The sequence below is a fragment of the Alligator mississippiensis genome, chromosome 3, assembly GCF_030867095.1.
Source record: "Alligator mississippiensis isolate rAllMis1 chromosome 3, rAllMis1, whole genome shotgun sequence".
NCBI lineage: Eukaryota > Metazoa > Chordata > Crocodylia > Alligatoridae > Alligator > Alligator mississippiensis.
The window spans coordinates 234,569,828-234,589,715 of record NC_081826.1 but is presented as its reverse complement, the minus strand read 5'-3'; the positions used below and the strand labels follow the sequence as shown (position 1 = coordinate 234,589,715).

General features: G+C 43.5%; 1 protein-coding gene across 4 annotated transcripts in view; it reads right to left on the bottom strand.

The window, feature by feature from the left end:
• The window catches only part of SLCO4C1 (solute carrier organic anion transporter family member 4C1), a 62,443-nt gene extending 49,101 nt beyond the window's left edge, over window positions 1-13,342 (bottom strand). For 2 of the 4 annotated variants that reach the window (XR_009461081.1, XM_059724987.1), the window contains exons 1-2: window positions 13,085-13,342; window positions 5,916-6,179 (exon numbers count right to left, since the gene is read on the bottom strand). Coding sequence is in view for 3 of the 4 variants with exons in the window: in XM_059724987.1 (XP_059580970.1) it covers window positions 5,916-6,179; window positions 13,085-13,298 (478 nt within the window). In the remaining variant the exon portion in view is untranslated. Of the gene's footprint in view, window positions 1-5,915; window positions 6,180-8,878; window positions 8,991-13,084 lie in introns of those variants that run through there. The other 2 variants (XM_059724988.1, XM_059724989.1) reach the window with 2 other exon arrangements.
• Between the last annotated feature and the right edge of the window lie 6,546 nt (window positions 13,343-19,888).

Genomic DNA, 19,888 nt, shown 5'->3' with positions numbered 1-19,888 from the left:
CTTCTTGCCAGGGCCTGGCCCTTCAGCACTGGTGAAGGGAAGGGAGGAATGCTCTAGAAGCCTGGGGGGGGGGAAAGAGGGGGACTAGCCTGAGCCACTGCAGGCATTGGACTGAAGAAATACAGGCACGAGGGGATGTCTGTGCAGTTACATACTGGTTCAGCCTAGCCAGGTTAAACTACCTTGCAAGGATTGAATTAGTTCAGGCTCAGGCTTTTTGAATGTCTGTCCCTAGCCTCAGTGACCAGATTGGATGTTTCATATCAGAGCCCTACAAAATATAGGCAGTTAACATTTAAAAAATCCAATTTATTGTATGTGCAGCTGTTCCTACTGGCCTACTACAGTCTCTGGAGATAAGGACCACACCCTGAAACAAGTCACACAGGAAAGTGGTACTAAACCTCAAAACATTCATTGAAGAAGAGCAGTGATAGTCATTGCACTAACCGCATGTTTAGCACAGATGCTTCAGTGCAATATATAGAATACACATTAAGAGTATAGTTGAAGTCAAATGCTCAAGAAGAGCTGGAAGTCATCAAGTCTGAACCTATTGCCACTTTAATTCTGCTCTCTTAAGCACAAAAAAAAAAAACCCAACAACTTAGGAGGATTGGGGGGGGGGGGGAGGCAAATCAGAGTTCACCCCCCCCAGAAGACACCCTGCTCAGACAGATGTTCTTACCTACACCATCCAGACAAGAGAGAGAGTGTCCAACTCCTCTTAAAAACTTTGTAATGAAAACAACTGCCCAGCTCCTAGGCAATCTGGTATAGCACGCTGCCAAAGGATTCTTCCTAACATCTAAATCCTCTTCTTTCAAGGTAAGACTAAATCACTTCTTATCCTGTTCCCTACTTGCATAGAAGAAAGGGTGGTTCTAAAGAGGATTATTAAATTCTGTATCCTAAGTCCCAAATCCCCCACTCAGTAGCCTTCTCTCCAGAGAGAACAATGCTACTTCTAAACTTCAGTCATATCTTCTAGACCTTTACTTTTTGTTGCTTTCTACTAAACCATTCCACATCTGCTTTACTATAGTTTTTATCAGGACTGTAAGTTCTTTGCTTACTTATGAGAATGCCATGGTAAAAATCTCAAAAGCTTTTCTTTATGGGGGTTGTAATCGCACTCAAAGCCCATCATCTGCTCACTGAAGGAAAAAAAAAAAAAAAAAAAAAATCAAGCAAGCACTTAAGAGCAAGTCCTTCTGCAATACCAGATACCTTGTTAGACTCCAGGTGCTTAGAAACAGGTTATCATCTTGATAATATGATCCTAGTATCCATCTACATATTGGTCTTAGCCCAACTAGTCTATAATTCTATAGATCCTCCTTTTCCTAAGCAGTAGTGCATTATATTTCCCCTTTCCTAAGGAGGTGAGGTTCTAGCTGACTTCTAGTAGTACAGATAATAGCCAGGTACTCTACAATTACTTCAGCAAACTCCAAGAACATTCTAGGACCAAGTCTTCTCCAGCACTGCCAATCTGAAGTTTAACCTGATCAATTTAGTATAGGAAAGAACATCATCCTCTTCCCTATCCTTAACATTTGTCAGTTAAAGAAAGAAAAAAAAAGTTTGGTTTCCATAGAAGAGTATAAATGCTTCACCCACTGTCCATTACCCAATTTCCTTCTCCTTTTGGAAAGAGGAATCTTTCCCCATCCATTTTTCTGCGATATCTAGGATGCTTTGCTATTTTTTCTTTTTTTATTTCCCCGACAGACATGCAATTGTCCTTACATGCTTGCACTGATCTTTTGCAAGATGGCCAAGGTTGCACTTTGATAGATTCCTTCAAGTTCCAAGGAATATCTGAGCTCTTTGTTTAGCAAAGCTCGTCTCTGGCCAAACTTCCTTTCATTCCTTTGTATTGAGCAACCATGATCTTGAGCCCTTAATATAGTCAGCCTACAGCCAATCCCCCCACACTTTTCCACACTCCCTTGACTTGCATCCCATAGGCTCCTGGCCTACTCTGAGTCCATTCAGATTCTTAACTAGTTCTTCCCTATTAATAAGCAGGAAAAAAGAAAAAAAAAAAAAAAAGAGCTTTCATCCCAGTTGTTTTCGCTCTTATTTGGAATGGACATTTAGCATAGGTAATGAAGAAACCATTTGCTGGACTGCCTGTACATTGTTTCTACCCTAGCAGGATGTCTTAGTAGCTAGCATCCCCTCCCTCCCTACCCCAAGGCTCTAGATCCTTTAATGCACAATCCTCAATTAAGTTGAAGAGGGCCTTGTCCACCTTCTCTTCTTGGTGTGGGAACCTTAGATACCCATTGTGACATCTCCCTTGTTGTCCATACCCCTTTACCTTAAGCCACAGATTGTACACAGGTTACCTCCTACTGTAGAAAGAAGTAGAGGATGAGGATATTAATCTTTACTAAAGGAGGCAACACTGCCTCCTTTTACCTTACTAGCCTGTTCCCTGAACAGCATACATCCACCCATGACAAATGCCAAGTCTCATGAATTATAATTTGGAGAACTAGAACTGGATGTTGTAGTTCAAGTGCATGCCAAATCTTCCTAAAAATAGGATAGTAGAGTCAAAACTGGCTGAGCAATACTTTGCGGAGATACTACTCTGCACCTACAGAAGCAATTCTTAATTTCAGTGACAATGGCTCAAAGCAAAATAATGAGAAAATTCAAGTTCTTTATCTTCCACCCCTTTTCCATTTAGAGAAAGGATGGAGGCGAATGATATAGTTCACTAGGCAAAACAACTTGTATTCATCATGTAGACTCCATCACCATGTCACAAAGAAAACCAGTCCCTTGTAATAAGTGGGGAAATAACATGCAACGAAGGATTTCAGGGTTTCTCAGTTTCTGTACAGTGCTTTGAAAAGCATAAGTGATTTATTATAACCTCAGAATTATTCTGTTGTGAAAAGCACTTATTAAAAAAAGTTGTTAATCCTAATTTAAACAGTTTCATATTAAAGTGAGTTGATTAGTCATTGGCCATCTTCGTTCTAAAAGGTTAGGAATTTCACAGCCAAAATATTGCTTAGAGTACACTACAAACCAAGATAAACAGTTTAGAGATCCATTTGTTTCTATATATCCAATTACATGTTGGAATAATTGTCAAACTAGTGACACAATGCATCTATATTGTGGGCATGTTGATTTGTGCCTCATGAGAAGCAGACATGTTCAGTATCTTACCCTCAGTGCTGTTTATTCCAAGAAAGGAGAAGTTCTGTTTCCTCCTCAGCACAAGCAACATTTCTAATCAACTTCAGAGGAATTTAAGCAATTCATTAACAAGTTTCACAAGCACACCTTTAAATTGCTTTTTCCTACCTGAAAGTGGGCCAAACATTAAACAAAAATAGCACCATAATGAACTGTTTCCTGGAGTGCAGTTATATGAAGCCCATTTGTAAGTCTCACACTTCAAGTAGTTTTGCTCAAACTGTCTTATAAAACAATAATACTGTTGCAATTTAAAAGTTTTGGCAGTATTGAGGGAACACTTACATCAACAGGTAAGTTTTACATTTTGCTTAAAAAATAAACAAAAACCTAGTACTGAATATTGTTTTCAAACCAGCTGCTCAGTGGCAAGCCAAATGCCAAGAGAACTTATCCACACAAGACCTCCATTCCTGGAGTTACAGACTCCATTCCAACCCTCCTCTCCCCTCAAGTAGTAGGCATCTATTGTAAGAGAACATAGAAATTGCATCTTCCCAATTTTGTCACATTCCCACAAAAGCAATTTGGGGGGGGGGGGGGGGGGGAAAATCACCTAAATGAAAGGAAGTGTGATCCTTTAAAAAGGAAAAAAAAAAAAAAAAAGACTGCTTACTAAAATGGAGGAGTGGAAACATCCAAGAATAGTGAATTATTGCCTGTTAGAAGGTGTGTTTTCTACTTCCTGCACTTTGTACTACTGTAACAAGTTGTTTGGTTTTTTTGTTGTTGTTTTTTTTAAAGCAAAAGGAAACAAGGTAGGCAAGAAGAAAAAATCAGAGAGATTTTTGGAGTAGACTACCTTAATGCAACTTTAGTAGCAACTATTGTAAAACATGTATTGTATAAATATATACCTAGATACGGTTTACCTTGAGAAAAAAAAATTAAAGCATTAAAAGAAAAAGTTTACATAGCATAAAATTTGAGACAAAAAAAGAAAGAGCCCAACTACATGAGATGTGGGCAAGAACCCAGATCAACCTTCAAATACCAAGCTATGATTTCCAAACAAAAACCCTCAGAAAATGCATTATTTATGCAACTGGATAAAAATATTAGCATAGATCTTAATACCATTATTCAAGGCTAAAAAGGGACTTGAATCATCTATATCTACTCCTTTCGAGCAAGGAGTGGATGCAACACAAGGTCAGTTCACAAGTAATCATTTTTGGCCATCTCTCCTCGAGTACCACGACTTTCTCTGGCAGTTAGTTATGCCCAATTGATTTTGCTTAACATACAGTGATTGAACTCACTTTCTTCTCTCTAAATTTACCTTTATGATGATGGAGCGATTTATAAGAGCCTTCCCCATCGTGTTAAACACAGCAACAACTTTGCATGTGGAGGGCAAGATACTCTCACTTTGATTTGATACCTTGTAATACTGAGCTCAGATTAAGTTGATTAGCTATTAATAGAAAATTTTATTGTTCTAAAGAATGGCTAGATTCTTCTTATGTTCCTCCTCCCCCCACTCCCTCCCCAAACCGAAAGCCAGGGCCATAGACCAAATAGGAGACATACCTAGGAAAAGAAAGCTGTAGATGGAGATGAAGCCACACACACATATACCACCCCCTTGGAAGCTATTTCCTCACAGCACTTCCATGGGAGACATTAAGCTAGCACAAAAATAGATAGACAAGTTCTGAACAAATACTTCCAGAGCTACAAGTCACAGCTACAGGCAAGCATGAGGATCCTAGGGCTTTAAGCCAAGTCCTGTAACTGTGATGGAAGCACACCAAGGATGAATGGACTGAGACTGCTGGAGTGCAATAGTTCTTCCTTCCCCTCTCCCCCCACATACCACTTACACAGGAAAGACTGAAGCAGGAAGATGGAGGAAAACAAATACAGTAAAAATACATCTTGCTATGAAAAAGCACCTACACAAATAGGACAAATCAAAGGAAGCCCTACTTACAGGAGTAGCAGCAGGGAAAGTACCAAATCAAATAAGAAGGCTGATGTATTTTTGGCACAAGAGATCTTCCAGTTGCAAGCTGTTCCAAAATAAAAAGAGTTTACTGTCCAAAGCTACTGAGTTTCTCCTACTAATCACAGGCAATTCTTGCCTGATGTAATGAAAGCATGCCAGAGGAAAAAAAAATAAAATAAAATAAGGGAGGCCAAGGCCCAAAGCCATGCTGGCTTCTAGAGACTTTGGACTAGTAAAAACTGCTTGGCTGTGGTCTACTAATCTGATAAAAGGACTGGGAGGAGGAAGTCCTCTTTAAGAAGAGATGCACAAAGTGTTTAGCAAACATAAATCACAGGTTGAAAGAAGCTACAATGCCTGTAGCCAGTCTATTCAGAAGAACTCTTAGAAAGTAGGATTGTGTTTGTTTATACAAAACAGAAAGGAAAGCCAAACCATTTAAGTCTATGTTTCTTAACGTGTGCAGTGTAATCTAGTTAACTCTGAGCCTACACATGAACCTAACCCAGCTACATACAGGCAAGTATAATTCAATATAACCAAACCTCCAGTAAGGTAGAAAAAAGAATGTTGTTCCCTCTCCCACCACAGAAACTCTCTCATAAGACACTTCTGATAAAACTGACAGAAGATTTGGAATAGAGGATATAATGTATTAATACAAACATATACATGTTCAATTACATGGTAGTATTGCTGGCTTTTGTTTTCTTAAAAATTAAATTGACACATCACCTACCTTCAATTTTGGATCCATAGTGGTATGTTCCACTATAGAAGTGTGGCAAGGAAAATACAAGTGAGCCTAATCCCAGCATAAATGAAGAAAAGGCAAGCCATCTCGGTTTGTGCCCTCTTTCTCCAAAGAAAGATACAAATAGCGACAGTACACAAAATGCGATGTCATAGCTTGAAGAGATTAATCCAGTGAGGGAACTGTTCAGTTCATAACGTTTTTCAATAGTAGAGATGCTAACATTTACCAGGCCATTTACCACAATACCTGGAGAAGGAGAAAGAAAGATAGTTATGACAAGACAAAAGGAAAAAGAGAGGAGATTACCCTATCCCTACCTGCCTTATACTGTTCCAATAGCTCTTACATTGTTACAGACATTGTGCCCAAGCATAATTTAAAACATCAGTTTGGATATGTAATGTTCTTCAAGTTCACAATCTGTTCTTCCCAACAGTCTTAGAAAAATCTTACTGTAAAGAAAACATAACTGAAAGGTATGTTTAGTAAAAAAAGCGCACACCATAAACAATATCCCCCTTAGCTTTGCTTGCTAAATGTTTGCTCAAGTACCTGAACTTCCTCCAGATAGGCAGAATATAGTTAGAGTAGGGTTGTGGACAATGATTTTCAAATCTACTTTACTCTATTTATCTTATTGCTGGCATCAGCACAAGGAGTCAAGATCTGCCTACACAAGCAAAGCCCGGATTTTCACAGAAGACAGAACAATATTTGGAAAAAGGAGTGAAGACAGTCTTTATTATCATTCCCTCCTGCAGTTGTATACTGCAGGATCTCCACTCATGGCAGTTCGACTTGGACATGTATTCTGGATTTGCTAATACATAAATGCATACATGCAGCAGCAACTCAGATTTCAAATTTAGTCACCTAAGCACATGCTGCCTTACAAGTTCAGAGTGATATATTCCAGAAATGTGGGAATACCAACACCGTAAGAGGCCAGAAAAGGCAAAGCCAAATGAAAGCAGGCAGTTTTCTAGCCAGTTCTGTGTGACATACAAAAAGCTATTAGCTACTAATAATGGTAGCTGCTTTCAGGAGTGACTACTACACTGCAAAGTCTTTATAAAAAGCTCATTAAGTCTTAAGCATTGCTGACAAGCCTTAAGTTAGACCACACTAGTATGTATGCACACTACTCCATTTCAATCTGCTGAATTATTTCTCAGCTTTCAATATTTTATGCTCCAATAAAAATTGAGAGCTCCCTCCTTCCCACGTAAGAAAAAAGTTGTTAGGGAACTGTTTGACACATTATTTGGAGGCTCAATAAAAGATGCAATACTATGCTGGATAATACTGGTGATATTTTAGTATTCTGGGAACTGGCATAGGCAAAGAACATTTCACCTTCTCAGATACTGGCTTCTGAAGTGTGGAAGGCAGATAGACTTGTAGCTACATCAGAAGTGATTTTGCACCATATCACTACGTGAACAATGGCATTTCAGTTGTTTGGACTACTGTAACTCTGCATCTACCATTTTCCAAACAATTGTGGGAAGTTTGTTTTAGATACGATCTAAAGGGAGTTGGGATATGCAAGAGCTACAATATTCTTTTAAAGTGTGACCTATTGTCCCCCACTGCCCTTCCATAAGACAAATTTATAACCTGGATATCAAGTCTAAGCCACTTTGATATCAAGTTAGGCTTCTTATCCCTCCCTAACCCAGGAGATGGATTAACTATACAATATGCATTAGTTTAAGACACTTTGTAGCATATTGCCAGTGCATAAACTTACTTTGAATTAAGCGCTAGATGCACATCTCATTGAGAGTCTACATGTGCATATGCAGTGCTTTTCCTGACAATCACTATTAACTTTCAATTATATTTTAAATGAATGAACATTTCCCTATTACACATGGTCATCTGATGCATCATTACTATTTAGTAACAGGAGGCAATTAAAGCTAGTTAAGCAAGAGAAACTTTTTCTCAGAACTCCCACTGACACTAGCAACACTGTAAGACTATAAATAGCAGTCTTATTTACAGAGGTTCAAATCAATACAAAAAGGACAGACAAGTTCACATAATACTTCTTTAGAGCACCTGGTTTCACAACAGAATCCAGGGTCTGGAGTAAAGATTTTAGATCAAAAGGAAAACACAGAATAGGTCATGCATCAAGTGGAATCACTGAGAACTAGCCCCATCTCCCACAGTATGGATCCCAACCCCACAGACCCCAAGCAGGTAGTATGCTAGGTAATGCAGAGGTGGGTAGGTATAAGTGTCCATCCAATTTCACTGGAACAGGCACACAAAACAGTGTCCACTTAGGGCTTTAGTCAACAGCTGAACTGGTAGTGTTCCTCCATTCCTTGCTTGGAAAAAGCTGTTTAAGAAGAGCTTGAACCAATGAGAAGCTTTTGTTTTGTTGATGGGCTGATAAATGCTGTGTTATCAGCTCCTTGCTGACTCCCTCACCTGTCAGGTTTGCAGACAGTATGAAGAATCCAGGAGGGGGAGACTGAAAAGTGCTGCATCACTCCACACACCTGTTTTGCCTCTAGGGTCTGGCAACACTCACGCCTTAAGCAGTAAGCAGGGAAAAGCCTGGGAATGTGCAGGCAGGGTAGGGGTTTAAACCCCTCCCTAATCAAAGGTCCTGCCAGGGCCTGGCCATACCCTACTCAGCACTATGGAAGGAAAAGGAGGGCTGCTCTAGTGCCCCCCCCTCCCCTCAGTTTCTAGCCCAAGCCACTGCAGGCATATGCCTGCATTTCTTCAGTTCAGAGGGAAATTCTGTACAGTTGCAAACTGATTCAAGCTAGGCAGGTTAGACTAACCTGCAAAGATAAAATCAATTCAGGCTCAGGCTTTTTGAATGTCTGTCCCTAGCCTGGATGATCAAAATAGGGTTTCATGTAGTACTTGGGATCCAGAACCTGGAATCCTCCCAAGGATGAAAACTAGCGAGAACTTACCTTTCTTTTTAAAATTCAGCTGCCAAAGGAGCAATATTCCTCTTATGCATCCAAAGCCAAATATGGGTTCTTTTGAAGGAGGAGACAAGGGTTCCATGTCTTCCTCCACCTCAGACCCACACCCTCAGACTTCCAAAATGGTGCCCTAACCCCAATTTGAAGGTGGTTCTGAGCATGGGTGCCTTTCACACCTACGAAGGCTAGGCTATAATACAAAAAGCAATGCAAAAATGCATTTGATATAGCAGGAATGCATGGCTGTGTAGCTCAGTGGCTTAGGCCCACAAGAGGGCAAGTCTCTGATGTACAGTGAATCTGGGAAACAGATTGGTACTCCCCCCCCCCCCCCCCAAATATGAAACAGGTAGTTGGATTCTAACAAGATGTAGAGGACCAGGGAACTTCCTCCACACAATTCAGTACCCTTGCCCTTAAGCTATGAAGTTTCTTCCGTCCCGAAAGGAAAAAAAAAAAAACAAAACCCAAAGCCTCAAAACCATACACCCTGTCATTTCTTAGTAGCAGCAGAGCTGCAACAGAAAGGATCTCTGTTCTCCATCTCCATAAGTCTACAGCCAAGTGGCTAGGGCACTCTTCTAGGAGGTCAGAAATGTATGCTGGAACTCAATTAAGTCAACAGAAGAACAGCATCCAGCTCCCCTACTTCTAGTGGGGTACTCTAATTATTCTATTATAGAGAATCATGACCACCTCCATGTTTAGCAGTTGCAGTGAAAGTGAAAGGTGCCACAGCTATTTCAGGCCCCACACCTATTGGGATGTGTTCAATGTAGATAGAGCACATCTCCCACAAACATCACAATCTAGTTTCTCACTCCCACTGGGTTCACATAGGGATTACCTTAATTTCAGCTAGAGCCAGTCCAGACATGCCAAATCAGAACATCAAGCAGGTACAGGCTTTCAATTCAAGGACAGGTGCCTAGTGAGGGTGGCCACCTGTAAGAGTAGCAAACTGCTATGCAGTGGCTTTTTACTTGTATGCCCAAGTCTTCTTGGAACCTGGCATAAAGTTATGTTTCAACCTCACTAACCACAATATTATTAGTATTTTATAGCTTTCTACAGCAGCTTCACCTACATTATAGTTATAAAAGTGTTGTTTCAGGAAGAAATAAGCAAGTTTCCTGCTAGTGAAAGCCTAAAATAAGTCTCATTAGTGCAAGCAGCTGTTAACTTTTGTGGCGGCATCAGCAGTAGTGCTCAGTATGCAAACATGCATGTGGATCTCAATGCAGTTCTGAGTTACCCAAGGATGGTGTGCTACATAACCAGAAATACAACTTGTAGGTCCAAGTCAGCACCCAGTACTTTAAGAGCCATTCACCATTTTGGGCCATGGCCCAAAGAGATACTTAATACTCAAGAACTAAACAAATATAGCAACTTGGTGACTGGTACCACAAGGAATAAGGAAGAGTTTAGTTTGCAGTTCAAATCAAACAAGTTTTCCAATTGGGTTTAGCATAGATCATTAAAGTGCCAATTCCCATTTGAAAAAGCTACTCTCAACTCATTTGGCCTGTTATAAAACCTTTTGAACCTTGGTAAAGACCATAAACATTTTTCCACTTTGTACCATTCAAAAATGATACAAAGACATGCATAAAGTTACTCATTTAAGGCCAAGTAATACAAGCACCATGAAACCAAAAATTTAAGGCACTTAACTATAAAAACCTGGATGCTACTAGCATCTAAACATATGAATTTTGTAAGTAAAGAAGTTTGCCTAGTAAAAACAAACCAAACCAAACTAATCCTACCATGCCCCTTCCAATTTCCAAATATATTTGGAGCAACATGATTTTCAAGAGAGCCTTTGATAGTAGTTTCTAAATGTTGATAGATTAATGGCACTGTTTGCCAGAGTGCTACAACTCCTTTAGCATTTGAGTCAAGCCTGGGTGCTTTAGAAGACACTTTAGAAAACCCTTAACTCCCCAGACACAGTGAAAACAAATTTTCAATGAGAGCAAGATTGCCAAGTGTCAGTAGGAAGCTAACCTGCTTTCTCCCATGTCCAGCAGAGGTTATGTACATCAGAATAGCACACCATAAGTGGCAGCTTCTGCTCAAAATAGCTCACAATTTTACTACTAAAAGGATAGCAACCAAGGCTGACCTATATCAAGAAGTTTTAAGTGTCTGCAGTATTATATCCGAGTCTATACAGATTCTTATCTCAAAAAGGTAAGCAAATCTATCTGGGCCACATTTCTAGACTTACTCGGTGGAATTCCCCACCACCGCATCCATCAAGTTCATCAGATGATGTTAACTTCTCAAAAATAAGAGCTTTTCATGAAAGTGGTTCAGGTCTCCAAAAATCATGTCCAGAATCACATTTCTGATCAAAATCTGAAGACAAGCCTCTGTCCCAGAAGAGCCTACCTGGCTCTGACCAAGTCTTCTACTACCCAAGCAAGTGCCCTCATAACCAGTCTATGGGCTACTGTTAGCACAGGGCTCTCTGCCTTTTGTCCAAGAAAGGAATTTAGACTCTTGCCTCCCACCTCACCTCCATATGGAAGAATTTTCATAAATTCATTTTCACAAAATAACTTATTTCAAACAGCTTCTAAAGAAACATCAGATACTTTATACATATGGTTCCTTGATGGGAGTTGGACCCACATCCATACTCAAGCTACACTACCTATGCCATCTAGAAGGTACTTGACAAACTAATTCCCACATCTCTAGGACTTCACTAAGACTACTTGTATGATGACAAACTGAACTGCCATCTATTTGTTGCAAGCTTTTCTGCAGGTTATTAAAGTCATAAAGACTTAATGATTGGTTTTGGTGTATAGTAATGACAATGATGCTCAACCAGGATGCAGCAGAGTGCCTTAATCCTTTCAAGGGTGCCACAGAGCACTGAAAAACTGTCTAATGTGCAAATGTGAGTCACAAGGTAAACAAGTTTCAAATGGGAATCCATAGTGTTAAAAACAGTCTGACCAGAGTTCTTGGCAACAGAAAGATTGCTGTTATTTTTCTGTATTCAAGAGTGAGGGGAGCCTTGAGCTCAACAAGGTCAAGAACCACCGATTTTAAAGTCAGAAAGAAACTATTTGTTTCAGACTCCATAAAGCCCAAGGTGTTTGCAAGACCTGCTTAAGTTACCCTGCCTGTGTCAGTCCTAGTCCTGACAAGACTTGGGTACACATACAACTTCCCAGAGTTATAGGTTGCCAGGATTAGGGCCCTCCAGGCTGATGCACTACGCTCTAGCTGAATCCACTGTTGGTTTCTTTCCAGTGCTACACTGGTTAGCAGCATGAGGAAAGCAAGGGTTTAAAAAACCACTTCTAGTTCACCAATACTTTTTTGGGGAGTGAAAGGCAGCACCAGCTTGCCTTGGCACACAGCTATTGCTTGTCATTGCTTAGTTGGAAAGACATGGATTTTGGGTTGGGAGAAGGTTTTTTGGAGAACCATTTTCCAACACTGCTGTGGTATGTTATCTCAAGTCAGCTCCCAAAACAAGCACTCGGCTCCCAGCTCAGCAACAGCCCAAGATCCCACAGTGGGTGGAGGAAACACTAGGAGGGCACACTGCCATCAAGAAAACAAAGGCTGGCATCCAGAGCTGGCAACTGACCGACTCCAAGGATGCTGCAGCCTCAACCAAGCAGCAGCCCATTGGGGTGGGACACCTTGTCCTCAAAGCAGGGAGCAGAGGGAGGAGTGGCACCCCACCACCCTACTCTCTCCCCTGAGAGAGAAGTTGCAGCTTCCACAGGCAGCCCCATAGCTGGAGGACTAGACTCCCAAGTCACCTCAAGCCCCATCCACAAGTATCAGCTGGGAAGCATGGAGAGGTGCCTTCCTGCCCCTGCTGGGGGGGGGGGGGGAAGGGGGGGGTCACCCAGCCCAGCCCCTGCTGCATCATCCCAGCCAGGGCTTCACCCCTGAAAGCCTCTAAGGATGGAGATGCCACCACCTCACAGGCAACCTGCTGCAGGGCCTTATTTCCTCACAGTTCCCCAGTTGGTCTAATAAAAAGTATCATTTCAGAACCAAGAGTTCCCGGTTTTTGGGTACGCCCTCATCAAGAGAGATTTTTCTACCACCCAACCTCAACTTCCCTCGCTGCAAAGAGCCGGCGGCGGCGCCTGCTGCCGCAGAGCTGAGGGTGGGGACAACAGGAGGGCGAGGAGAGGCCGCGGTTACCTTGGAAGATGGCCAGCAGGCTGTAGGCGGCCAGGTAGCCTTCGGCGTTGTTGCAGAGCTGCAGGGCGCGGGGGGCCAAGCGGCCCCAGCCGCACGGCCCCTCCTCGTACACCTGCTGCGGCGCGGGAGGCGGGCCGGCGCTACACTGCTGCTGCCGCCTCAGGTCGGGGCTGGGCGGCTCGAAGACCGGGTTTTCCACGCCGCCCTCCGTCATGCTGACACCTCACTCCACTCCCGCCTGCCGCGGCTCCCGGCCCGGCCCGCCTAAATACCGTGAGGGCGGCCTCGCGCCGCAGGTGACCGCAGCCACCTCCCCCCGCAGGCCCCGCCCCGGCCCGGCCCAGCCTCGGGGGCCTGCTCCGCTGGCCCCGCTCCCAGCTGAGGAGGGAAGCTCCCTGGAAATGCCCCGACTCCCGGGGGAGCTGCGCAGCCTGAGCTCAGGCCGGGGGGAGCTACGGGGAGCTTCCCTCAGGGAGCCCGGCTGAGGGGACGGCTGCACAACACCACGCGGGGGACGGGGGGCCTCATGCCTCGACTGGAAGGAGTTAGTGACACGGTTGACTCAAAATAGTCGTCGTCCCCCCCCCCCCCCCCTTGGAAAGCAAGAAACTAAGTGCCCAGAATAAAAACAAGCCCCACTACAAGGCTGTGTCCCTTCGAGGGAAACCTGCCAAGCATCCAGGACCCCTGGGGGAAACTTCAAGTCACCGGGAAGTGGCTGCAGACGCTGTGCGGCTTTCTCCCGTCCAGCGCCGCGGAGGGCCCCTGCCCCGCCGACTGGCTGGACATCTGAAAAATGTCGCCAGGAACTGTTTTTCCTGGGCTGGTGCTGAGAATCAACCCGCCCCACTAAGCCTTGAAATATACCCCAACCCAGATCGGGGCTGTTCGCTTTTTTTGAGGTGTCAGCAGTAGTGGTCAGTGGCAGGACCAGTTCGGCTTGCATGTGCTAGGAGTGTCTGCACAAGGCTCAGTGCCTGTCACCCAAGACCTGCTAATAACCAGGCCATAGGTTTATCCCACAGCGCCCTCCTCTCTGGAGTCAAAACATTTTAGATCGGGGAAATACAACCGAGCCAGCAGGTGTCAGCAATGACCTGGGTTAAATCCTCAAGTCAGACTTTCCAAACAGGTTTCTCTCTGTCCACACGCATCTTAGAACTGTAGCAAACAGCCCCCTTTTCCTCTTGCCTGCAGTTGCTCTCCCCTCCTTGGATATGTTTTTCCTCTTCTACCTTTTCTTCCTTCCTTTCTTTCACTGTAAGATAAGGAATTGTGTTTTAAAGTTTGTATATGTGCATTTTGTATCTCCCCTTGTATTTTGGTATTTTTATCTATTTGTGTTTCATGGCATTACTCTTGTAGCTTATATTTTATATTCTTCACCTTTTAACTAAATGTGTTTTAGTTTCAGAAGTAAGTTATACACTGTAACAATGTTAACAAGGGCAGGAATCAAACCCCTGCTTCCCCCTGTATCAGGCAGGCCCCTGAAAGAACAAGTGAAAGTGATTGAATGCCTAACACAGTACCAGGGTGTAGATGAAGGGTTTTTAAACCCGAAAGCTTGCTTAATAACTATTCTCCAACTATTTGGGTTGGTCTAATAAAAGATATCAGATTCAGCCAAGGAACCTTGTCTGCCTAACACAGTACCAGGCTTCAGTAACAAGCACCAATTAACACCTAGGGAAACCACAGATCAACCAAGAAAGAAATCAATAGAAAACAATGTAGCCACCAGAAATTCTCGAAACTTCACTGTTCACGGGCTAGAAGCCCTGTTCTGAGTTAATCAACCCTGGGGACCAACTTTTGGGGCTGAATATCTCCAGATCGACCACTCCCAGAGCCCTATTCAAAATTCATCAACGGACTCCCAAACCTGCATGTACATGCAGATGACCTCTGGGGCTGACAGATGCCATCCAATAGCCACAGAGGGGGAAGTCCCACAAGGGTCAACATCCCCTAGATTGGGCACACCTGAAAACTGGGGAGTCACCAAAGTCTGCCAAGGACAGATAAAAAGCAGTGAAAAGTGACCATCAGTGGCGCCCTCTTGATCTCCAACTTGACCAGCACCCGACCTGTCCAGCCAGAAGGACCAGCTGGCGACCCCCTTCTGGAAGATACCACCACCCTGGAAGAAGCCTCGACTGGCCATCGATGGCAGACTCCAGTGCTTGTGGGATAAGTATACCCAACTCTGGTGCCCCCCCCCCCCCAAACATTTGTAGCTTGCTACTGTGTGTGTGCATGTGTGTGCATGTAAGGGGACCAGCTCCAAGGTTATGATTTGACTTCATTACAGTGTTTCAATCTGCCTAATAAACCAGAGTTTTAAGGATCCCCAGTTGGACATTTGTAGCCAACAGAACAATAGCATGGAGGTTCAAGCATTCCTCAAGCCCCAAAGCAAGCAAGAGGACATACCATGTGAAAGGGACAAGGGTCTTAAGAAAGCAAAAGCAGAATAAAGAATATGAACGTGTTTTCTTTCAGAAGGTAACCTGATCTTTTCTAGAGGAGTGATTATGAAAGAAGAGGAAAAATACTTCATGGCAAGTGACCCTTTTGAGGAGACCAGTGAACTCTGGAATGCAACTGTTCCATGGCAGTTGATCATGGCAGTGAGCCAGTGATTTCACAATTGCTGGATTATGGCCTCAATTGAGGCACAAAGTGATACTATCAATATATTTCACATTCCTATTGCATTTATTAGAAAGCATCAGATAGGCCCCAATTCTGCTACCCTTACTCAGTGTCCAGTGATATCAATTTCAGCTGGATTGCTTGAAATCTACAGCATTGTTTTTTTAGCACTGCTTTTCAAACTGTGGTCTGCAGACCCCCTGGGTTTAAGGGGTTTCAACCCCTATGTTTAAGCGGTTTGTGAAAGATGACAGTGATCACTCAAAAGTAGGTGAATACCCCCACTTACAAGTCAAAGGGGTCCACACCTCCAGTCAGAATTTTTTAAGGGTCCACAAATGAAAAAAAGTTGAAAATCACCGTTTCCGAGCATGGTATCATTCAACATGAGTGTTGTGTTAGGCCCTCGAACTAATTTGTAACTATGTCAGCTTTTCTTACCCCTGGAAAACATACAGCTGTTCTTTCTTGGCTTTTTGTTGTCCAATTCATGAAAGAATTCATAGAATCATAGAAAGTTACTGTTGGAAGGGACCTCAGGAGGTCATCTAGTCCAATCCCCTGCTCAAAGCAGGACCAGCCCCAACTAGATCATCCCAGCCAAAGCTTTGTGTGGCTAGGTTTTAAAAACCTCCAAGGAGGGAGATTCCACCTCTTCTCTGGGTAACCTATTCCAGTGTTTTACTACCCTCCTAGTGAGAACATTCTTCCTAATATCTAACCTCAACTTCCCTCGCTGCAACTTGAGACCATTGCCCCTTCTTCTGTCATCTGCCACCACTGAGAACTGCCTAGCTCCATCCCCTTTCGAACCTCGCTTCAGGTAGTTGAAGGCTGCTCTTAAGTCCCTTCTCAGTCTCCTCTTCTCTAGACTAAATAAGCCCAATTCCCTCAGTCTTTCCTCATAAAGCATGTCCCCCAGCCACCTCAGTACTTTTGTCATCCTCCACTGGACTCTCTCTAATTTGTCCACATCCTTTCTGTAGTGGGGGTCCCAAAACTGAACACAGTACTCTGCATGTGGCCTCACCAGTGCTGAATCACTTCCTTCGATCTACTGGCGACACACCTAGCAGTGCAGCCCAGTGTGCTGTTAACCTTCTTGGCAACAAGGGCACACTGCTGGCTCATATTCAGCTCATTGTCCACTGTAACACTCAGCTCCTTTTCTGCAGAGCTGCTGCCCAGCCAGTCAGCCCCCAGCCTGTACTGGTGCATGGGATTGTTCTGTCCTAAGTGCAAGACTTTGTGTTGTCCTTGTTGATCCTCATAAGATTCCTTTTGGCCCAATCCTCCAATTTGTCTAGGTCACGCTGAATCCTGCATTTTCTACATTTGGTAAAGTCAGTGGGACTCAGATAAAGGTACAAGAGTGTGTATAAACTGTTTGGGACCTTGATCAATTTTAGTTGTAAGACTGTTATTGTAGAAGCTTCTCTTGTGGTTTGAGTCTCATGTTTTATTCACACACAGGAGAAAAACATTTTTAAAAGTAAGGAGATATCTTTCTAAAAGGATGTATCAGGGATAAGTAGAAGTAGCTGTCATCTTATATTTTTCAAAAAATTTGCATATCAAGATCCTATATTAGCCTCTAGCACTAATGTAATACAGAAAAAAATATAGCGTTAATAAATATGGCTAATACAACAGTACAACAAGTACATCAATCAGACACAGAGTGTCTATCACAGGTTGGGCCACCTTTTAAATAAAGCTAGTCTCAGATGCATCTGTGTCTAGTTATCAGCATCCCAGGTGATAGTTTTGGGTATGGGCCAGTGTTTGAATTGGGTTACCAGGCATCATGCTGGAGGAGTGCTTTATAGAAAAAGGGAGTCTACTCAGTTAAGTCTGGTAAGTGAGATTTAAAGGGAAATTAAAGAGAAGAGTGTTCACCTAAAGAAGTCTGAGACTGAAGGCCTGATTTGAACGGTGTTCAAAAGTCCTTAAGAGTGAATTTAAAAAGTCTTAATAGCACATAAGTCTTTGTCATGCATTTTGCAGGAAAAAAGTGAAAATCTTGGGATAATTAAAGAAAAATAGGGAAAATACAATGTGGGTTTACCTAAGGTAGATCATACTTGACTGAACTGGTCTCTCCCTGATAGCTGATGATTAATTATTTGTATTATTTTTATCTTCCCTTCCTTCCTCAGCCCACAAAAAGTTTAACATCTAGACTTTACTAAAGTATTTCCTTTAGGAGCAGCCTGGAGAACTATTTTGGTAAGCTTCTTGTCTTTTGTGTTCAGGACAAACAGTCAACATTTATCAATAAAATGACCAACTGTCCTGTACTTTCTAAAATCCATATTGTGGTACTATATCATTGAAACAACACTTTCATCACCCGTTTGCAAAACTGGTCCCCATTTTGTGCTGGGTAGCAGCCTAGCCCAGAGCTGTAGGATTGGCTCGGATACTGACTAGGGCTGCGCAAAACAGCACTGTTCCATTTTGACATTTCGATGGGACAGTGTTTCATTTGGAGTTTCATTCCATTTCAGTCACTGTTCCATTTTGTTTTGTCAACACTGTTTCGCTGTTTCGATGCTGTTTCAACGTTTCGTCTATAGGCTATAATGGGGAAGCACAATACTGCCTATAACTTTGTCATCTATTGCATGAAACGTGCAGAGATGGTAGTCCTTTCTGAGGCCATGAACCCAGTCAAGCTTCAAGGAGATAGGTGTGGGGGTTTCTAGGAAACTGCACCTCAAAGCCTTGAAAGCAAAACTCATGTCATGTGTGTGTGTCAAGGCACAGTGGGGTGAAAACTCCTTGAAATCTGCCCCTTCTGAGGCCACAAAGCCTGCCAGTTTTCAAGGAGATAGGTGCAGGGGTTTCTAGGAAACTGCACCTCAGGCTGCTGAAAAGCAAAACTCATGATATGGGTGACACTGTGTGTGCGCTAAGGTGTGCCCTCACTGGCGCTGGGGCCTCTATACAACACAGTAGTGTGCCCCAAGGATGTCTCCTCCTCCCCTACAGCCTCAGCCCACCACTTTAAATGACAACAGGTAATAAAATAACTTAGTGAGCACTAGCGCAGTAGCATCAGCAGCATCTCCGACAGCCAAACTGTGACAGAGCATTTCTTTCCGCTCCTGCAGGAGCTTCTTCTCCATCAGTTGTCAGAGAACTCTCCCTGCCAGCCCCAGCCCTGGGGCTTAGATGTGCCCAGGGCCCTGCATCCTTCTGGTCAACTGACTGGGGACAAGTGCTAGCGATGTAGGTTGTAGCTGTGTTGGTCTAAGGACATCGCACTGGCAAACAAGGTTCTTTGGGTCAATCTGGTATCTTTTAGTAGACCAACTGAATAGTTGGAGAAATATATCCTAGCAAGCTTTCGGGTTGAAAAACGCTTCATCAGATGTGCCCAGGGCCGTGTGTCCATGGCGATTGGTGCCTCCCAAGTCTGGAGGGGCACCAGATCACCAACTGGGGGGGGGTCCCCCAGTGGCTGATTGCCAACTGGGGGGGTCCCCTAGTGGCCAATTGCTGACCAGGGGGGAGGAGGGTCCCCCAGCAGCTGACCACCAAGCCCAAAATCACCAGCGGCAAAACCAGAAGTGCACTTCCACCAGCACTTCGGGTTTCACTGCTGGTGTCTCTAGGGGGTGCACGGCCAACCTCAGGGGGTGCATGTGCACCCACGTGCACCCCCTACACATCACCAATGCCTGCGTCCTTCTGGTGAGGTGCTAGGGTTGTTGACCTAAGGACATGGCACTGGCAGACAAGGTCCTTTCCTTTGGGTCAATCTAATCTGGTATCTTTTAGCAGACCAACTGAATAGTTACAAAAATATATCATAGCAAGCGTTCAGATTGAAAAACCCTTTGTCCGGCTGAGAGAGCACCTGCAGTTGGTGCATGTGTGTGCTGTTCCTGGATGGAAGGAATAGTAAAGAAACAAGAGGCTGGCATGCAATGCAGGCAAGAAAGTCAGTCAGTGAAAATAGAAATGGAGGCATCAGGGGTTGAGGGACAGGCTGGGGTGGGGGAGGAAGTGGGATGTACCAGTGCAGGTAAAAGTGGAGGGGTACCTGGGAAGTCAGATGTCTGACAGGTTATAATGTGTCATAGATCCAACGTCTTTATTGAGTCCATGAGTTTCTGTACCTAGAAGGCTGATGAAGGG